Raw genomic sequence first — 22,008 nt, 5'->3', positions numbered from 1 at the left:
TACGAACACAAGAAGACCTTCAGTGGTTCACACAGTTCTTGTGTTTCATTGTTATTTCCACGTTTTGTCTGGTCTGCATCAGTTAACTGAAACTCTGATGTTGGCTCTTTCTTGAGGTCTTTGTGAAGAAATCACAATTCATTCATTAACTGTAATCTCTTTTTTACGCTGAGACTTCATCATTTCAATAAAACTTCTCAATTCCTTCACTTGTGCTTTCACTTCTTCAATTGGATCCTGGTTCTTGTCACTCTTTGGCTTCAGATCAGCATTGTACTGTACCGGCAAGTTTGGTTTTGTTGGCAATGCTTTGTCAGATGCTGGTAACAAAGGGATGGGTCTGGGATTTTTCTTTATGACTTCTTTTACTTTTGCCGCGTTGAAATCAAATTCTGTTCTCTCGCTCTCTTTCATCAAGTCACTGTATTCTGACTCTGTGTCACTGTCCAGGACTAAATCTCTTTTCACCAAATTCGGCCTCTCAGAGGCAGATAGACCCAATATTGACTGTACATTCCTTGGCACCACCACAAATGAAAGTGTGTGCACCATATTCTTGTGTGATACTTTTGCCACACATGTTCCTTTAACTGGAATGTCTGCACCTGAATACCCAGTCACTTTTATATTTGTCTGATGTAACTTTGGTCTTGGCTTTAATGCATTAAACTCAGATTCTGCAAGAACTGGCAGTGTGGAGGATCAGAGGGATCCTGGGGTCTGAGTCCATAGGACGCTCAAAGCAGCTGCACAGGTTGACGCTGTGGTTAAGAAGGCATAAGGTGTATTGGCCTTCAACAGTCGTGGAATTGAATTTAGGAGCCGAGAGGTAATGTTGCAGCTATATAGGACCCTGGTCAGACCCCACTTGGAGTACTGTGCTCAGTTCTGGTCACCTCACTATAGGAAGGATGTGGAAGCCATAGAAAGGGTGCAGAGGAGATTTACAAGGATGTTGCCTGAGAGCATGCCTTAAGAGAATAGGTTGAGTGAACTCGGCCTTTTCTCCTTGGAGCGACGGAGGATGAGAGGAGAGATGATAGAGGTGTATAAGATGATGAGAGGCATTGGTCATGTGGATAGTCAGAGGCTTTTTCCCAGGGCTGAAATGGTTGCCACAAGAGGACACAGGTTTAAGGTGCTGGGGAGTAGGTAGAGAGGAGATGTCAGGGGTAAGTTTTTTACTCAGAGTGGTGAGTGCGTGGAATGGGCTGCCAGCAATGGTGGTGGAGGTGGATACGATGGGGTCTTTTAAGAGGCTTTTAGATAGGTACATAGGGCTTAGTAAAATAAGAGGACTATGGGTAAGCCTAGTAATTTCTGAGGTAAGGACATGTTTGGCACAACTTTGTGGGCCAAAGGGCCTGTATTGTGCTGCAGGTTTTCTATGTTTCTAACATTTACTTGTGTTCCAGTATCCAGTTTAAACAGAATATTGTTTTGGTTCACTTGCAATGAAATAGTCCAGTCATTCTTACTTTGTTTATTTTCACAAAGCACATCTATATAAAACTCCTCACGTTCATTTCAAGCACTGCATTTACATGTTTTATTTCCTTTCTACTTCTGCAACAGCATGAAAAATGATTACCGTAGATTCCGGACTACAGAGCGCACCTGATTAAAAGCCGCTGGCTCTAACTTTAGAAAGAAAGTCAATTTTGTACTTGTACAGGCCGCACCGGATTTTCGGCCGCAGGTGTCCCACGTTGTAATATGAGATATTTACACAGAAAGATATTACACGTGAGGATTTTTTAACTTTTAATTAAATCCATATGGTAACATAAACAAATACATATTGCAAATGCTTTTTTTCGAACCGTGCCTGTAACGCGGCTACTTTTAAATATACGTTGCGTATACTTTTTTTACTGAACAACATTCCAATATCTCCTAACGACTGGTAAAAAATATATATACTGCAGCCTACCAGGAAAAGTTATTGATCGCCTTTAACTTAAAAGCAGCGTTCGCTCAGATCTAATGCCGCTCGCGTAATGCTGCTCCCCCCCCCCTTCCCGTTTATCGCAAACCGGTATTTCCCACAAGACGCGGCGAAACCGGGTGTGACGTCATAGCATCCCGCGATGTAGTACAGAAAACAAATATAGTTAAAACACTTCTAACTTTAACTAGAAAATGAATTACTAAGCGAAAATATTATAAACTAAATAACTGCCATAAAGGCAGCACAATGCTTTTCTTCGAGTGTTTTCCATGTTGATGAGGGTGAGTACAAATGACTGATTTACAATAATTGTGAAAGTGCGCTTGATTTATCGTACAATTTCATTGGACCTCTGTGAACTACTCATCAATTTTATTGGTCTACTGTTACGAGGCAAAATGTTTTTGGCGGCATGAAAAAAACCATGCATTAGCCGCACCGTAGTAAAGGCCGCAGTGTTCAAAGCTGTTCAAAATGTGGGAAAAAAGTAGCGGCTTATAATCTGACATCTACGGTAATCAGTTGTTGCACACTTTCCCATACACTGTACACTTTTTTGGCTGATGTTGCTGCCCACAGCGATCACAAAGTTTTTTTTTCTTTCAAATGACTTCTTGTTCTCTGTCGATTTTGTTGCCATTTTATTATTTTTTCTAACATGTTTGCGCTTTTCCACAGCGTCTACATAGCTCTCAATAAAAAGCTCTTTAGCCTGCGACGTCACGGATTCCAAAGCTTTGCAGAGAATCAAAGCTTTTTCCAAATTTACGTCTGGTTCTCTTAAGAGTCTTTCAGAGAATTATACAGAATGCCCTGCAAACTCACGTGTGGTTTCTCAATTTCGTAACAAATTGATCGTTTGACCAGCTTTCTGCTTGCATGTAAAGAATTTGTAACGTTCATATGTCACATTGCGCTTTGGTGTACAAAATGCTTCAAACTTGTTGATTATCGCTTTTAGCTTCAAACTATCTCCATTCTCAAAAGTAAAATGGTTATATACCTCAATTGCAATGTCCCCAATCACGTGGAGTAGAATTGCAGCTTTTGTTTTCTCCGTTTTATTAACTGCTCTGATCACCGATAAATAGATTTCAAAACACTGTTTAAATCTTTTCCAGTTTTTAGCTACATTTCCAGTCAGCTGAAGCGTTGATGGGGGTTGCAAAACTTCCATTCTTAAAGCTGTTAGCAAACAATGAAAAAGTTTGTGCTCTTTTTTCTGATTATCTTCGCTTCTCCTGTGTTTAGCAAACGTATTATTCTTCCAGACCGACTTCTGACACCATGTTGTGTTCTTTATACGTACCGTGGGTTACTCATAAAGCAACATATTTTGGAAGAACATAACTAGAACTTTTACTTAACAGCAAACAGCAACCATATTTTAACACTGCCACGCTTCTAGATCATTCCGTTATTTCTGCACATGCTCCGAACTCCGTCCAATCACGTTCTGACATGTGATATCACCACAATACCAAGCTACATAAGGAAATAATTGGGGTAACTGGTCTGTGGAGAAGGTAATTGTTGGGGCTTGTAGCTAACATTTCACAGCAATGTGGGTCCTCTTGCTTACAGAAATTAGTAATGATTTTGAGAAATATGTAATAATATATACTATATCCAAGGTGTGAAGCTATTAAAAGTGCAGTCACGATCGTCGAGAATGGTAGCTTAAGTCACTAGCTCCTCCGGAAAAACGCGTATTAAGCCCCATTATTCCATCAAAATAATATTTTTTGAAAAATATTTGAACTGAAGGGGGGCAAGAATGGGGAAAAGGAATGGAAATTTAAAAAAGCGACACTGCGGAGCCTGCGTCCGAGAGGAGTGCAGCGAGTGGCTCTCCGACCCGACCGCGTGCTAGCGAGGCGGCTACTGGGCCTCATTCAGGCGAAGCAGCGAATATTTTCAAAATCCTGAAAGAAATAATGGAGGTCCAGAGAGAAATAAAGCAGCAGCTCCGGGATATTAAGGCAAAGCTCGCCAGCGTCTAAACGTGGAACGGATACTGAGTAAGACAATAAAAATATTACATCACCAAGAAGGTAAACTGCTTGACCTGGAGGGAAGATCACGGCAGAAAAATATCAGAATCTACAACGTTCCCGAAGGAGCGGAGGGCTCGTCCATGATGGAGTTTGTCGAAAAGCTACTGCAGGACGCGCTGGATCTTCCCTCGGTTATGGAGCTGGAAATCGAGAGGATGCACCACACGCTGGTTCCGAAACCTACCCAGGACAGAAAGCCACGCTCTATAATAATTAAATTCCTTTGGTACAGCACCAAGACACAGATTCTACGAAGGGCCTGGGGTAAGGAGAGTGTTTTTCGACGATAAATTAATATATTTCGACCAAGATTCCCCCCCCGCGGTCCTCCAGAAACGCAAAGAATACTCCGAAGTAAAACGAGTACTAAAGCAAAATAAGATTAGATTTCAAACTCCATACCCTGCTAAACTTCTTGTGTTTTATGACAACGGGACGCGGTTGTACCAGACAGTGGAAGAGGCGACTACAGACACGAAGGCCAGAGGGTTGCCCGTCAGCGTGACCAAACCGAGGGAAAGCCTGGCAGAGGAATTATCCAGCTCTGCTTGGGAAATAATGTGAGAATCGAGAAAGCAGGAGACAGGAGGAGGCCGAGAGAAATATATCAGGAAGAGACTGGGAGTTTCCCAAAGACAGTCCTCACCCCCTTCAGAAGAGCCATAAGGTTTAGCTAACTTTAAAAATGTTGAGAAGCTAAATGAAAGCAAAAGTACACAGTGATATACCTATCTCGAGAAATACTTATTATAATGCGGATTTTATATTACTTGTTATTCTTTATTCGCTCACTTACTCCTTTTTCCCCACCAAAATAAGAATATATATATATATATATGTATGTAATGTGTGTGTGTGTGTGTGTATGTATATATGTGTGTGTGTATGTATGTATGTGTATATATATATATATATATATATAGATAGATATATAGATATATATATATATATAGATATATATATAGAGAGATATAGATATATATATATATATATATATATAGATATATATATAGAGAGAGATAGAGAGATATATAGATATAGGAGGAGCAGACAGGGAAATCTTTTCTATGTAATGGATTTGTTCACTGACTTTTATGAATACTGCATTGGGGGCCCTCAACTCACAAGTAGGAGGGGTTATCCCCCACAGCTAGACATTTCCTCTAGCTCAACGCAGGGTCATCTACTAGAGACCTCAGCCTTGGAATCACACGTTCGTTGCCATTTTTGTTATTATCTGCATTTCTTGGTTCGTATTTGTTCAGGGAGTAGATTGATTAAGTTTTATTTTGCTAATTTCAATGGTACACTGACAGATAAATACAGATGGCTAAGGACAAGGTAAAATTCATTTCTTTTAATGTCAGTTGGCTATTAAATCCAATCAAACGTTAAGAGAATTTTATCCAATTTGGAACGATTTGATTCATACTGGGAAAAATGGTTTAACTACATAATGCCTCATAGGCCTGATTTTATTCTCACAAATCAATGAATCTGTTGTTAAAACAAAAGATCACTCCCTACTTGTACATAGTTCTTTCCTTTTGCTTGTTTTTTCTCTCCACTCTTTTCTATAAGTGTATACCTCAGATAAATACTATGTGGAGATTTGATATATATGATATATAGGTACAATGTCTGATACACATCTTATGGAAATGTTTGTTTGATGATGAACTTCAATAAAAAAATAAATTACAAAAAAAATTAAAAGTGCAGTCACATGTACTACTGAAGAAATTAGTCTCACTGTGATTATGGACATGATATGTTAAACTAGTCACCTTCTGTACAGCCCAGCATCATTTTATGGACATACAGTCAATCTACGTATAGAAGCTTTCTTATGTATTTGTATTTATTGTGGTTTTATTATTATTGTGTTTTTTTTTTGTGCTGCATCGGATTCGGAGTAACAATTATTTCATTCTCCATACACTTGTGTATAGGAAATGGCATTAAACAAGCTTGAGACGTGAGAAGAGGGCATGTTCCAGATGATGAGTGTCTTTAATGATGGCTGCTGCCTTCCTGAGGCACTGTCTCTTGAACATGCCCTCAGTAGCAGAGAGACTTGTGCCTGTGATGGAATCGGCAGTCTACAACTCTGCAGTCTCTTGCATCCTGTGCATTGGAGGCTCTGTGCCAGGCAATGTTGTAACCAGTCAGAATGCTTCCATTGTATGTCTGTAGAAATTTGGTTTGTATGTTTGTATGAACTTCTGAAGAAGTTGGGAACCCGAAAACAGCAGTGAGAGGTTGAAGATGTCCTTGAACATTTCAGCCATTTGGTCAGCGCAGATTTTCAGTACCTTGTCAAATACACCATCAGGACCTGATGCTATGCAAGGGTTTAACCTCTTAAAGGATGTTCTAATGTCATGCTCCAAGACGGATCACCAGATCACCAGATGCTGTGGGATTCACACAAGCATAGTGTTACTTTCCCTTTAAAAGCATGCGTGAAAGGTGTTAAGCTTATCGGAGGGAAGCATCATTGCCATTTATGCTAGGTTTCGTTTTCTATGAAATAATATCATGCAGACCCTGCCACAGCAGTCATATTTCCGATTGTGTTTCTAACTTTACACGGAATTGCCTTTTCACTCTCATGATGGCTTGTCAGGTACTTAAAAATTGGCAGTAGTCATTTTTGTTCATGATTAATTTCTGGAATCTGGACTTTTGTTCTCCCTGAGTTAGTGACAGTGAGTCATCATCTTTCTTTTTCAATCTTTTTATTATTATTATTAATACCAACAAAATAAAATTGATACATAGATAATGGGATTACAAACATACACATTTCAACTGAACATGAAAGAATACATAAGCAATGATTACAGTATAAATGAGTATTCCCAAATCACGGACGATACAATATACAAATAAACAAGGCAAACCTAGGTATATCATAATATATTAAAAAACAGGGAAAAAGAAAAAAAGAAAAAAATATGCAAAAAAAAAACTAATCTAATAACTAATAAGGGGAAAAAAACAAAGAAAAAAGAGGAAAAGAAAAAATGGAAAAAAAAGGGCTGTTTATAATATCTCACAAAAATACAAAATCATCAGTGTCGTCAACTCTGATCCTCTCAACATATATAAAATCGAAACTGGAAAAACAAAAAGGCTTGGAACAGGGTCATATTACATCATATGAAAATATTGAATAAATGGTCTCCATATCTTTTCAAATTTAATAGAAGTATCAAATACAACACTTCTAATTTTTTCTAAATTTAGACATAACATAGTTTGAGAAAACCAATGAAATACGGTAGGAGGATTAATTTCTTTCCAATTCAACAAAATAGATCTTCTAGCCATTAATGTAAGAAATGCAATCATTTGACAAGCGGAAGAGGATAAATGGGTGAGTCCATCATTGGTAAACCAAAAATTGCAGTAATAGGATGAGGTTGTAAATCAATGTTCAATACCGCAGAAATAATATCAAAAATGTCTTTCCAATATTTTTCCAAAAGCGGACACGACCAGAACATATGAGTTAAAGACGCTATCTCAGAATGACATCTGTCACAAATAGGATTTATATAGGAATAAAAATGAGCCAATTTATCCTTGGACATATGAGCCCTATGCACAACCTTAAACTGTATTAATGAATGTTTAGCATATATAGATGATGTATTAACTAATTGAAGAATTTTATCCCAATTCTCAATAGGGATAGTAAGGTTAAGTTCTCTTTCCCAATCATTTTTAGTCTTATAGAAGGGCTCTGAACGTATCTTCATAATTATATTGTAAAGTTTTGATATTAGCCCTTTCTGAGAAGGATTTAGTTCAAACAAATTCTCCAAAATACCTGAAGACACAAAATTTGGAAAAGTAGGAAGTACAGTATTTAAGAAATTCCTAATCTGTAAATATCAAAAAAAAATGAAATCTAGGCAAATTATATTTATTAGATAATTGCTCAAAAGACATAAAACAATTATCCAAAAATAAATTGGAAAAACGTAGTAATCCTTTAGTCTTCTAAGCCAAATAAGCTTGGTCTATAATAGAAGGATAAAAAAAGCAATTGGATACAATAGGAATATTTAAAACAAACTGAGTCAACCCAAAAAATTTCCGAAATTGAAACTATATACGTAAAGTATGTTTAACTATCGGGTTGTCAATTCGTTTCGGCAATTTAGAAAGAGCAAAGGGAAGAGAAGTCCCTAAAATAGAACCCAATGCAAATCCTTGTACAGATTTAATTTCCAGGTTCACCCAATGAGGGCTAAAAGATATATCCCAATCCTTTAACCAACATATCAAATATCGAATATTAACTGCCCAATAATAAAATCTAAAATTAGGCAATGCCAATCCACCTTTCTTCCTTGCCTTCTGTAAATATATTTTACCTAACCTAGGATTTTTATTCTGCCATATATATGAGGAAATTTTTGAATCAACATTAGCAAAAAAAGATTTCGGAATAAAAATTGGTACCACTTGAAATATATATAAAAACTTGGGTAAAATAACCATCTTAATAGCATTAATCCGACCACTCAGAGATAAAGATAGTGGTGACCACTTAGTAAACAAGCATTTAATCTGATCGATTAAGGGTAAAAAATTAACCTTAAATAAGTCTTTATAGTTTTTTGTGATTTTAATCCCTAAGTAAATAAAAGAGTCATTAACTAATTTAAAAGGTAAATTTCCATAAATTGGAACCTGTCTATTTAAAGGAAACAATTCACTCTTATTAAGATTTAATTTATACCCGGAAAAATCACTAAATTGAGCCAACAATGATAAAACTGCAGGAATGGATTTCTCATTCAGAAATAAATAATAATAAATCATCTGCATATAATGATAGCTTATGAATATCTGTCCCACGATTAATGCCAAAAATGTTCTGTGATTCTCTGATAGCAATTGCCAAGGGTTCTAAAGCAATATCAAATAATAATGGACTAAGAGGACAGCCTTGTCTAGTACCCCGAAATAAACGAGAAAAGGGAGATCTTTGATTGTTAGTAAGCACCGAGGCTACTGGAGTATGATATATCAGTTTAATCCAGGAAATGAATGTCGGACTAAAATTAAACTTCTCAAGCACATTAAATAAGTATGGCCATTCAACTCTATCAAATGCTTTCTCCGCATCTAATGAAATGACACATTCTGAAGTGCTATGTGAAGGAGTATAAACAATATTCAATAATCTCCTAACATTGAAAAAAGAATAGCGATTTTTAATAAAACCAGTTTGATCTTCCGAAATAATTTGGGGTAATACCTTCTCCAGCCTGGATGCCAGTAACTTGGAAAAGATCTTGGAATCTACATTCAATAAGGATATTGGTCTATAGGATGCACAGTCAGTAGGGTCTTTATCTTTCTTCAATATTAAATAAATGGAAGCTCTATAAAAAGATTGTGGCAGATTGCCCAGTCTAATTGCTTCTTCAAAAACCCTGCATAACCAAGGAGAAAGAGTAGTGGAAAAACATATTAAAAATTCTACTGTATACCCATCTGGACCTGGTGCTTTCCCAGAATTCATAGAGGAAATAACCCCTTTAATTTCTGCATCCGTAATAGGAGTTTCTAATATTGAAAGATCATCTGATGATAATTTTGGAAAATTAAATTTCCCAAGAAAATCACACATGGTATTATGATCATGAGGGAATTCGGAATGATACAGGGAGGTATAAAAATCTTGAAATGATTTATTTATCTCATCATGGTTAACTGTCAGATCCCCATTCTGCTGACGGATCTTAGTAATTTGACGTTTAACCAAAGCATTCTTCAATTGACTAGCTAACAGTTTACCCAATTTATCACTATGTATATAAAAATCAGATGTGGTTTTCATTAATTGATTTTCAGTCGAAGATGTAAGTAATAAACTATGTTCCGTTTGAAGTTCAACCCTTTGTAAAGCTCCTTACTAGGAGTAATCGAATATTTCTTGTCAATCTCTTTAATTTTATTAACCAATAAAAGAGTTTCCTTCTTAATGCGTTTTCTCAGACCAACAGAGTAGGAGATAATCTGTCCACGTATATATGCTTTAAAAGTGTCCCAAAGTGTTCCACAAGAAATATCCTCCGTGGAATTAGTTGAAAAGAAGAAATCGATCTGTTCCTTCATAAATTTAATAAAATCCGGATCTTGCAGTAAGGTAGAATCAAATCACCATTGTCTATTACTAGAAGCTGTATCCGTAAATTTAATAGAAAGTTTTAATGGAGCATGGTCAGAGATGGCTATAATATCATAATTACAACCAATTACCGATGGAATAAAACGAGAGTCAATAAAAAAATAATCAATTCTCGAGTAAGAATGATAAATATGTGAGAAAAATGAAAACTCTTTGTCCTTAGAATGCCGAAATCTCCAAATATCAAAAATTCCATTATCAGTCAAAAAAGAGTTAATACAAGTGGCCGACTTATTAGGTAAAGTCTGAGTAGATATAGATTTGTCCATCAAAGGATTTAAACAACAATTAAAGTCACCACCCATTATTAACTTATATTCATTTAGATTAGATAGAGATGTAAATAAGGACTTAAAAAAATCGGGACAATCCACATTTGGAGCATAAACATTAACCATAGCAACCTTTTTGTTAAAAAGTAAGCCAGTAATTAACAAAAATCTACCATTCGGATCCGAAAGGATATCATGTTGGACAAATGCAATAGAGGAGTCAATAAAAATTGAAACTCCCTTTACTTTGGCATTCGAATTCGAATGATACTGTTGATCCTTCCAAAACCTAAAAAAGCGATCATTGTCCTCTTTCCTCACATGAGTTTCTTGTACAAAAATAATATGAGCATTAAGTCTTTGGAATACTTTGAAAATCTTTTTCAGTTTAATCAGATGGATTAAGCCATTAGTATTCCAAGAGACAAAATTAATGGTCTGAGCCATATTTCTGAAATCAACCCTTTGGTATATAAAGGGTTAACCAAATTATGAACTCATGCACCCGGAAGAGGAACAAAAATAAGGGGCGGACCCGGAAGTGACGACATCACGGACATTTTAGTAGTTTAAAATCAGCCCAAATGAAGAAACTAAAAAAAACTAATGTGAGAAACATAAGATTTAGAAAAAGACCTCCCACCCCCCACCCAAGAGGAAAAAAAAAAGACCACCCCAGCCAGGGATAGGCTGGGAAAAAGGAAAGATGAAACTAAATCTACCCCCATATCAGCAGAAGACAGCTCCGTATATAAAGGATAAAAAAAAGATCCACCCAAACTCTAAAAAAAAATCACTATACTAAAACCAAACTTCTTAATATAATTGGTAGTAAAAAAAAAACAAAAGGAATATGATCACTAGTAACTTATAAATCGGGTTAAAACCCAAACAAACCAAAAAAATTTAAACTGTGATAAGAAATGCATTATAGGAAGAAGATGAGAGAAAAAAAATGGCAAAATCAAAAAAAAAAGCCAAAAATATTTTAGAGAAGAAACCGCCATCTTAGTAAAAAAAAATTCACCTTCGAAGGATTAATAATAATGACCAAAGATAAAGTACAGTGGTTGAAGTAAGTTGAATAAAAAGATTAGTATGTCGAAAAAAAAACTTTAACTAGAGTATAAAATATAGAGTAAACCTACACCAATAGCCAGAAACAAAATCTGGTTTTGGAAATAAAAACCATCTTACACGATCAAAATCACTCATTTATTAGAGACGAGAATCCATAGCAGTAGGGAAGTTCTCATTCAGAAAGCTTCTCACTTCAGATGTAGAAAGAAAAACACACCGTGGTACATTCGGAGGCGAGATTCTGAGCTTCGCAGGGTATAAGAGCGCAGGTTTTAGATTTTTCTCATAACATTCGGACATCAGAGGTTTAAAAAGAAGCCTTGCCTTCATTACTTCGGGACTAAAATCTTCTACTAATCGAAAATTGTGATCTTGAAATTTGACTATCTCTACACGCTGAGCCACACGAATAAGTTGCTCTTTAACATGCACATAGTGAAATTGGACAATTACAACCGGTGGTTTAGCTGAAGTACTTGGTGAACGACGCATAATTCTGTGAGCGCGATCGAGTAACGGAGGACTGTCTGGGAATACAGAAGGGAACGCATCCTTTAAAAGTTGAGCAAAGTACTTCGAGGGGTCCCCTTGTTCAATACCTTCCGGGAGACCAAGTATGCGTAGGTTCTGTCTTCTGGACCGATTCTTAAAGTCGACACTCTTGGTTTTAAGTGTTTCCACCTGTTTAATCGTCGAAAGTAATTTCTGCTCCAGTTTTTCAATTATCAAGTCTCGCTTCCGAGCGTCTTCTTGCAAAGTTGCGATTAGAACTTGCTGCTGGTTAACTACTGAATCCGTCTTATCCATATAATCTTGAAAAGCCTTTATATCTTGTTTAAAAATTTGTCGTCGTTCTTCAAATTTTTCATTTAAAACCTCCAATAATATTTCATAAGTCAATTCAGTGCGCTTAGGATCAGTCTTCTTCTTCTTTCCGTTCCCATTAGGATCCTTCCCAGGTTCTCGCCCTTTAGATCTAAGAGCCATTTCTGTATTCATTTCTTCAAAAATTCACAATAAACTCTTAAAGATAAGTCCAAAAAAGTAACAAGAATCTTTTGGTGTAGGTAAAAGTAAGTTAAATAAGGGTGATCATAGGTTAAAAAAAGTAAAGGTTATGGAGCGAATCTGAAACAGTGCTCACTCCATGAGTGTCTCCTGCTGACCGTGAGTCATCATCTTAGCAGTCTGATAGGCTGCTTTGACTCACCCTAGCCAGTCGAGCATATTCTGTCACATTCCTGCTTGGTAGATGGTGGAAAGTATGTCAAGAATTGAGTCACTGACTATGAAATTCCTACTCTTTGATCTGTTCCTGAAACAATGTTGTTTGTGTGGCTGGGCCATTTATATTTCTAGTGATGGTTCAATCCCCAGGACATCCATGAAGGTTGGGATGATTGAACCAGCTTTCTTTAAAGTAAGTCTCCAGTCACTGGAGTTGTTTTCCCCTTGTAAAACTGATGCAAATGTTAATCAAAAATTCCAAATGCTGCCTTGATGTCAAAGCTTGTCAGGTCCTCATTTCAGTTATTTTTGTTTATGTTCAGAACCTTAATGTTCCTGGCTAAACCACCAAAGCATCAGTGAACCAACTGTCATAGACTAAATCCCAATACCACAGTTGGTGAATCCTTCTGGCACTTTGACAGTATTCTGGGTTCTACTTTGTCATTTTGGCAAGTGAAAGGATTTAACCTAGACCTTTCATGTGGTAAACTTAACTGGTTTATTTAGTGCCTGTATAGCACTACAAAATATTTTTTGAATTTGTACTTGATCTTTAATTGATGCATCATAGAAGTAGAAAATAATTATGATATGGGAGAGTGCCATTTGGCCCATTGGGTCCATGATTGTCAAAAAGACCCACACAGCCTAATCCCAGCTTCTAACTTTTGATCTGTACCCCAGTAGGTCATGGCTCTTCAAAGTAGGCATCCATATAACGCTTAAAATGTGTTGAGTTTTCCCACTCTCAGTTAGTGTGTTCCAGGCTTCCGGCCTCTGGCTGACCAAACTATCCCCATCTACCTTGTGATTCTTCTAACGGTTACTTTAAATATATCCTTCCTGGTTTTTGATACTCTGCCAAAGGGAAAAGGCTCCTTTCAGTTGACCATGTATGTAAAAGAAAATGAGGGGATTCTTTTTTTTTTACAGCACAGGAACAGGCCCTTTGGTCCACAATGTTGTGCCAAACCAAATAAATTGGTAATCAAATGACCAACTAAACTAATTCCTTCTACCTACACAGTGTCCGTTTTCCTCACATTCATGTTCTTATCTAAATGTCTCTTAAAAGACCCTAATGTATCTGCCTCTACCACCATACCAGGCTCGAAGTGTATGGTGCTGTACCTCAATAAATAAACGGTTTCTTATTAAATGGTTGTTTATTAATTACTTTCTAATTTAGTGGTGTCACCAGGGAGAGTCTGTTGATGTGGCATATTAGTGTTTACATGTTTTTCAATATTTACCTCTTGATGTGCAATGATTGTCTTAAGGAATTAGTGCCAAATTTGAGTCGTTTTGATTCAGTAAGTTTAAGGAGAATGTTTAGAGACTAGAACCATCTCATATTAAACATATTTTAATTGATTTATCATCAGCTATTTCAGTGGGTCTTTTTCCTGCTACCAACAAATTGTCATTGTTATTTATTGGAAAAATAATCTGAACTTTGGTATGATGGGGAAAGAGCTCAGTGTGGTTTATTTTTCTTGAGATTTGCATTATTTTCATGTCAGGGGATTATGACAACCACAAGTTCACTGCGAGGTAGTGGCTGTGATTATCCCAGACTCTGCTGAGCCTGCTGTGAGACGCTGAGTAATCTCTGTGATAAAAGCAGCAAATGATGGAATTAAACAGAAATAGGCATCGGCATCGACTAATGAAAAGATAAGCCGACATTTCCAGTGCAGACTGCAAAACTCCCTCAAGGCCATATTTATTTTATTAGAGATACAATACAGTAACAGGCCCTCATTGCTCAATTACACTCGTGTCCAATTAACTTACTAACCTGTGCATCTTTGAAATGTGGGAGGAAATCAGAGGCACCCAGAGGAAACCCACGCAGTCACTGGGAGAAAATGCAAACTCCTTACAGCAGCAGGAATTGAACACCAGTTGCTGGTGCTGTAAACCATTACTCTAATCGCTGCCTTAATTATCATTTTTCTTTCTATATAAATAAAGAATTCATATCTACTTGGAACTGCTCTTTACAAATAAGCTAATTAGACTCTGTCATAAAATGGGCATGCATATATCACTTGATGGTTAAATATAAAAAGGCTTTTTCAAGAAAACTTGTGTTCTTTTTTTTATTATTGCTAAGTTTCCAGATAGGAAAATAATGACTCATAACTTCAGGTTATTCTCCAATAGTTCTGGTTTTCCTACTCTATTGAGGGCTTGTTGAAGGAGGAAGACTTAAAAAGGGGGGGATCTGAATGTGTTTAGCTGTTAAACTTGAAGTGATGGCAGTTTGCAACACCTGGTGAAAGCAGAATCTCTGTTTCTGTTGCCTCTGCGTGTCTCGCCTTATATATCAAAGAGTGCCTGTCAGGAGCAGGAGGGCTGAATTTTGCTGTTGGTGCCGCTCAAGAAAATAACATGTTGAAATGGATTAGGGAATCTAGTCATATCGCCATCAAGAATTGAAGTCTGAAAACAAGTTTCATCCTTTTTACTTAAATGTTATTCCCAGTTCAGAGCTCAGCCAGCTAATGAGATAGATTAAGAAACAATGACTCAAATGAATATTCTAAGCACAATTAGAGTCACCATCTTAAATTAACACATTGCACATGTATTACAGTGCTACTAAGAATTACATTCTAAAGCCAATCACCTTGGGTATGTTTGTTAATTACAAGGTGATACAAAAGAAATGTCATGGACATACTTGCCAAGTCTTTTACAGAAAGCTTTCTTATTGAAGGTTGTAAAAGTATGATGTGCCATAATTATACTTTGCAAGCTCCTCTCGTCCCAATTATACCTCTTGCAGTACAGAAAAACAATTTGGGTAGTAAATAGGATGGTGATACTGGCTTTCTGTATCTTACAGAATAATGATAAAGGTTTTACAATTCAGTGTTTATACTTGCACTTAACTTTGGCAATTATGTGATGGATGAATGATCTCTTGTCAATGCTGTTCTAAGTGGAGGTCTCGTCCTGTATGTGATACAAAGACCTGGGAAACAAATTACAGCTTCACTCCTTTGCTATGATCACTGCTCCATGATAATATAAATGTGCTCCAACACATTTGAAAGAATGAAAATTAGTGCTCTAAACCAGTCTCTACGAGTAAGTACAGGAGATTAATCTGAACTTTATGTAGAGATACCTATGCTCTGAGAAATATTTGGTTATTGCTATTTTAATGATCTCGCACTGTAGCGTGAGAAGAGCAAAATTAAAAATTACTGACCAGCATGCACACATTCTAAAATGTTTCACTAATGTGTGATCAAATGTTTTAATAGATTGTGAAGATTCTGAATGTATTTGAAATGATAATTAGCCAATGTGTTACTTTCTAGATTCATGACACAATTGAATCTATCAATCAGTTGAAGATCCAACGTGACTTCATGCTAAGCTTCAGTAACCACCCTCAGGAGTTTATTCAAGACTGGTTAAAGTCACAGTGTCGTGATTACAAGGTAATAATGCCAATGGCAAGAATTACTTCCATTTTATATGTTGGTCTGTGACTTGTTAAGAGTCTATGAAGAGATAACAACAGATAAGGCCAGTAGCTAAAGCAATTACCAGAGTTTGCTGTTTCATTCCTGGGCACTTTTATGAACCCAGATTGCAAATTATACACAATTTGAAGGCACAGAAAAAGTGACCAAAAAATGGGAAACAAAATAATCTATACTATACTAAGATTTAAATAGCATTATAATTCTTCTCTGTAAGAAACTACAGATACAGAAATCTCAAACAAAAAGACAAAACTGCTGGAGTAAAACAGCAGGTCAAGCAGCATCTGTGGAGACACATATGATTGATGCTTTGGGTTGAGATGCTGCATCAAAGCAGCGCAGGGTCTTGACCAGAAATGTTGACTCCACAGGTGTTTCCTGACACAGAGTTCAACTGCACTTTGTTTTTCACAATAATTCTTCCAAGCATTACTAAACCTGATTTTTTGGGGTTAGTTATTCAAAGTTTATAGCATCATAGAGAAGTACAGCACTGAAAGGGGCTCTTTGGCCCATTTAGTCCATGCCGAACCATTTAAGCTGCCTAGTCCCATTGTCCTGCACCGGGAGCATAGCCCTCCATACCCCTCCCATCCAAACTTCTCTTAAACGTTGAACTTGAGCTCACATGCACCACTTGCGCTGGCAGCTCATTCCACACTCTCATAACCCTCTGAGTGAAGGTTGAAGTTTCCCCTCATATTCCCCTTAAACTTTTCACCTTTTACCCTTAACCCATGACCACTAGTTGTAGTCCCACCCAACCTCAGTGGAAAAAGCCTGCTTGCATTTACCCTATCTGTACCCTCATAATTTTGTATACCTCTATCAAATCTCCCCTCAGCTTTCTACATTCCAAGGAATAAATTCAATCTTTCCTTGTAACTTGGGTCCTCCAGTCCCAACAACATCCTTGTAAATTTTCTTTGTACTCTTTCAACCTTATTTAAATCTTTTCTATAGGTAGGTAACCAAAACTGCACACAATATTAGGCCTCAACATCTTGTACATCAGCATAACATCCCATTTTCTGTACACAATTTATGAAGGCCAATGTGCCAAAAACTTTCTTTATGACCCTATCTACCTGTGCTGTCTCTTCCAATTAATTATGAACCTGTATTCCCAGATCCCTTTATCCCTGCACTCCTCAGTGCCTACCGTTCACTGCAAGACCTACCCTTGTTGGTCCTACCAAAGTGCACACCTTGCACTTGCCTGCATTAAATTCAATCTGCCATTTTTCCAGTTGGTCCAGATCCTTCTGCAAGCCATGACAGTCTTCCTTGCAGTGCGCTACACCCCTAATCTTGGTATCATCCACAAATTTCCTGATCCAGTTAACCATATTGGCATTTAGTTCATTGATGGCAAACAACAATGGACCCAGCACCGCACCATTAGTGACAGGCCTCCAGTTGAAGAGGTAACCATTTACTACTGTGCTCCGGCTTCTCCCACAAAGCCAATGTCTAATCCAGTCTACCTTATCTTGAATGCCAAGCGACTGAACCACTTTGATCAACATCCCATGCCAGACTTTGTCAATTGCCTTGCTAAAGTCCATGCAGACAACATCCACTGCCTTGCAACTTTCCTGGTAACTTCCTTGAAAAACTCTAAGATTGGTAGGCCGTGTCTAACCACACACAAAGCCATGCTGACTATTCCTAATCAATTGCTTTCTGTCCAAATATTCATACATCTGATCCCTTAGAATACCTTCCAGTAACTTTCCCACTACAGGTTCACCAGCCTATATTTTCCTGGTTTATTTTTAGAGCCTTTCTTAAACAGCAGAACAACATCAACTATCGCACAGTCCTCTGGTACCTCTCCTGTCACTAAGGATGATTTAAATATCTCTGCTACAGCCCCTGCAATTTCTGTACTTACCTCCCACGGGGTCCAAGGGAACACCTTGTCAGACCTAATCAACCTAATTTGCTTCAAGACAGCAAACCTGTTCTCTTCTGTAATGTGTATAGGACCCATGACCTCCCTGCTGCTTTGCCTCATTTCTATAGACTCTGTGTCCGTCTCCCAAGTAAATGCAGATGCAAAGAAACCGTTCAAGATCTCCTCCATCTGTTTTGGCTCCACACATGGATTACCATTCTGATCTTCCAGAGGACCAATTTTGTCCATTGCAATCCTTTTGCTCTTAGCATATCTATAGAATCCCTTAGGATTCTCCTTCACCTAGTCTGCTAGGGCAATCTCATGCTGCCTTTTAGCCCTCCTGCCTTGTCTCATTCCCTAAAAGCAGAGCAAGTATGGCACACTTTCTTGTTGGGATTTCAATATACTGATTAAGGAAACTTTACTGAACACATTTGACAAACACTATCCCTTCTAGTCTTTTTTTTCAGTATGGGAGTCCCAGTCAATATGTGGAAAGTTAAAATCAGCTACTATAGAACCTTGTGTTTCTTGCAACAGTCTGCAGTCTCTTTACAAATGAGCTTGTCTAAATAACTTAAGCTGTTGGGTGGTCTATAGTATAGCCCCATTAACATAATTGTACCTTTCTTACTCCTCAGTTCCACCCATAAAGCCTCTCTAGATAAGTTCTCCCATCTGTCCTGACTGAGCATTGCTGTGACATCTTCCCTGACTAGTAACACCACTCTTCCCCTTTAATTTTGTCTAAAACAATGGAACCCCGGAATATTGAGCTGCCAGTTCTTCCCCTCCTGCAACCAAGTCTCACTAATGGTTACAACATCATAATTTCAGGTGTTTATCCATGCTCTGAGCTCATCCTCCTTTCCTATGATACTTCTTGCATTGAAATATACACAGCTCAGGACACTAGTCACACTATGCTCAACCTTTTGAGTCCTAACTTTGCCTGAGGTCTTAAAAGCATCTGCGTGCACAACCTTTCCACTATTTGTTCTGGCATTCTGGTTCCCATTGCCTTGCAACTCTAGTTTAAACCCCACTGTGCAGCATTAACAATCCTTCCAGCTAGGATATTTGTCCCCCTCCAGTTCAGGTGCAAAGCATCCCTTTAGTACGGGTCCTGCTTTCCCTGGAAGAGAGCCCAATGATCCAAAAATCTGAAGCCCTCCCTCCTACACCAACTCCTTAGCCACGTATTAAACTGAATAATCTTCTTAATTCTGGCCTCACTAGCATGTGGTATGGGTAACAATCCTGAGATCACAACACTGGAGGGTCCTGCCCTTTAACTTCTCACCTGACTCCCTGAACTCCCTTTGCAGAACCTCATCACTCATCACTCATCCTACCCATGTCATTGGTACCTACATAGACCAGGACCTCTGGCTGTTCACCTTCTCACTTAAAGAATGCTGAGTACTCGATCCGAGATATCCTAGACCCTGGTACCCGGGAGGCAACATGCCATATGGGAATCTTGTTCTTGTCCACAGAACCTCTTTTCTGTTCCTCTAACAAATCCCCTATCACCACAGCTTGTCTCTTCTCCCCCCTTTACTTCTGAGTCACAGAGCCAGACTCGGTGCCAGAGAGCTGACCGCTGTGACTTTCCTCTGCAAGGTCATTCTCCTCCTCCACCCCCCTCCCCACACAGTATCCAAAGTTGTTGAGGGGGGTGACCTCAGGTGCACTCTGCACTGGCTCTTTAACCCCTTTCTGACTGTCACCCTGTTTCCTGTGTCCTGCATCTTGAGTGTAACTTGCATGCTATATGTCCTGTTTATCACTGCCTCGGCCTCCCAAATGATCCGGAGTCCATCCAATTCCAGCTCATAACTTCTTAATGTGGAGTGTTAGAAGCTGCAGATGGATGCATTTCTTGCAGGTGAAGTTCTCAGGAACACTGGAGGATGCCTTCACACATCCTGCAAGAGGAGCATTCAACTATCCTGCCTGGCATCCCTACTCTTCTAATTGTCCATATATAAAGAAGGAAACAATAAACAAATTCGGGGGGTGGGGGGGGGGGGGGAGCCTACCTACAGCTTTTTTGCCTTCTCTCACTCAAGCTTCTCCTCGCTAAAGCCCCAAAGCTAAAACCACAAATAACCACTAAAATACTGTTTCCAACAATGGTTTCCCCTCAAACGTCTTTGACACTGAATTAGTTTAGATAATTTTGAAATACAATTATTTAAAATAACCTTGGAATGATTTTAAACTTGATCCAAACATTTCAACTTGTGCAGCTTTTTTATCTAAATGGTCTATTGAAACTTCCTCCTTTAGTACATACCCATAGTGTTTCATTGCTATATTTTCCCAGAACCTTAAATCACTTATGTGCAAAAACTACCAACTTCATTTTGTATCTTTAAACATAATAAAACATCCCCAGGCATTTCACAAGCACAATCAAACAAAACAGCAAGCTGCAGAAGATATTGAGGACTGGTGACACAAGCACTGAGGCAGATTTTAAGACTTCCTTTGAAAAAAGGAGTGAGGGAGACAGGGAAGCAGTTCAGAAGATTGAAGTCTGATAGCAGAAGGTGTAGTTCAAAGTCAAAGTTAAGTTTATTGTCATATGACCAAGTGTAATGAAAAACTTGCAGCAGCACCACAAGCATGCTGTATTCTCAAGAAAAAAAATGAAGCAAATTATATACTTATTACAAAAATAACAGAAAATCCAAATTTGTGGTGCAGAGTGGTCATAGTGTTGCTATATGATGTGATTAGAGTTGTTCAGGTTGGTCCATGAACTGAATGGTTAAAGGGAAGTAGCTGTTCTTGAACTTGGTGGTGTGGGACTTCAGGCTTCTGTACCTCCTGCCTGATGGTGGCTGTGAGAAGATGGTGTGGCTTGGACGATGGGGTTTGATGATAGATGTTGCCTTCATGAGGCAGCACCTCCTGTTGATCACACGGGAGAGGGGTGGGGACGGTGCTTCCCATGATGTATTGGGTTGAGTCCAGTATTCCGTAGCTTCTAGCATTCAAATTGCCATACTGGGCAGTGATGCAATGAGCCAGAATACTTATAAGAATAAATCTCTAGAAGTGTTCGGTGACATGCTGAACCCTTTAACCTTCTGAGAAAGTAGTTTTGTGTCTTCCTTATGATTGCATCTATGTGCTGGGACCAGGACAGGTCATCTGGTATGTAAATATCCAGGATTTTATAGCTGATGGCTTTCTCCACTGCCAATCCCTCAGTGTAGACTGCCACATGTTCACCCTCCCTCCCCCTTCCTGAATTCAACAATGGTTTACTGATATAAAGTGAGAGATTGTTGTGGTACTTCTCAACCAGGCATCCTGGTTGTGTTGGCAACAATGGGACATATGTATGCAGCACTATTTTAGCAGAGGAATTAACCCTGTGTGTTTTGAACATCGCTATTACATCATGGAGCTAATATTATGGATGGAGTATTAATTAATTCAAGGTTTCCTTCCCAATAGGAACCTTGCACTTCAGTGAGGAATTTTGAGGTGTTATCAAAACCTTCCTGGGCTTTTCTTTCTCCACGGGATTTAGTTTTCCCTTTATTCAATTTATTTTCAACGTTACCTAGGTTGGAATTTAGGGAAGGAACTCCCATGTTCTCAGTAAAACATTCCTCAAAGTTGGGAAAAAAACAAAGCAACCAGTCGCTTCTCATAATTCCTGCTCTGAGCAGATTATGGTACAAACTGGAAGATGTTGAAAAATCTGTACACCATAAACTTCAAATATGGTGTATGTAACCTGGATTTGGGACTTGGGTTTGGGCCCACCAGGGG

The 22,008-nt window shown here is 38.2% G+C and overlaps 1 protein-coding gene across 1 annotated transcript in view; it reads left to right on the top strand.

Annotated features, from left to right (window-relative positions):
- The window catches only part of smarcd2 (SWI/SNF related BAF chromatin remodeling complex subunit D2), a 57,003-nt gene that overhangs the window by 26,293 nt on the left and 8,702 nt on the right, over positions 1-22,008 (top strand). The window contains exon 11 of the mRNA XM_073071680.1: positions 16,140-16,262. Coding sequence (XP_072927781.1) covers positions 16,140-16,262 — 123 coding nt within the window. The remainder of the gene's footprint in view (positions 1-16,139; positions 16,263-22,008) is intronic.

The sequence above is a fragment of the Hemitrygon akajei genome, chromosome 18, assembly GCF_048418815.1.
Source record: "Hemitrygon akajei chromosome 18, sHemAka1.3, whole genome shotgun sequence".
Lineage (NCBI taxonomy): Eukaryota > Metazoa > Chordata > Chondrichthyes > Myliobatiformes > Dasyatidae > Hemitrygon > Hemitrygon akajei.
This window is presented reverse-complemented; position numbering and strand designations above follow the sequence as displayed.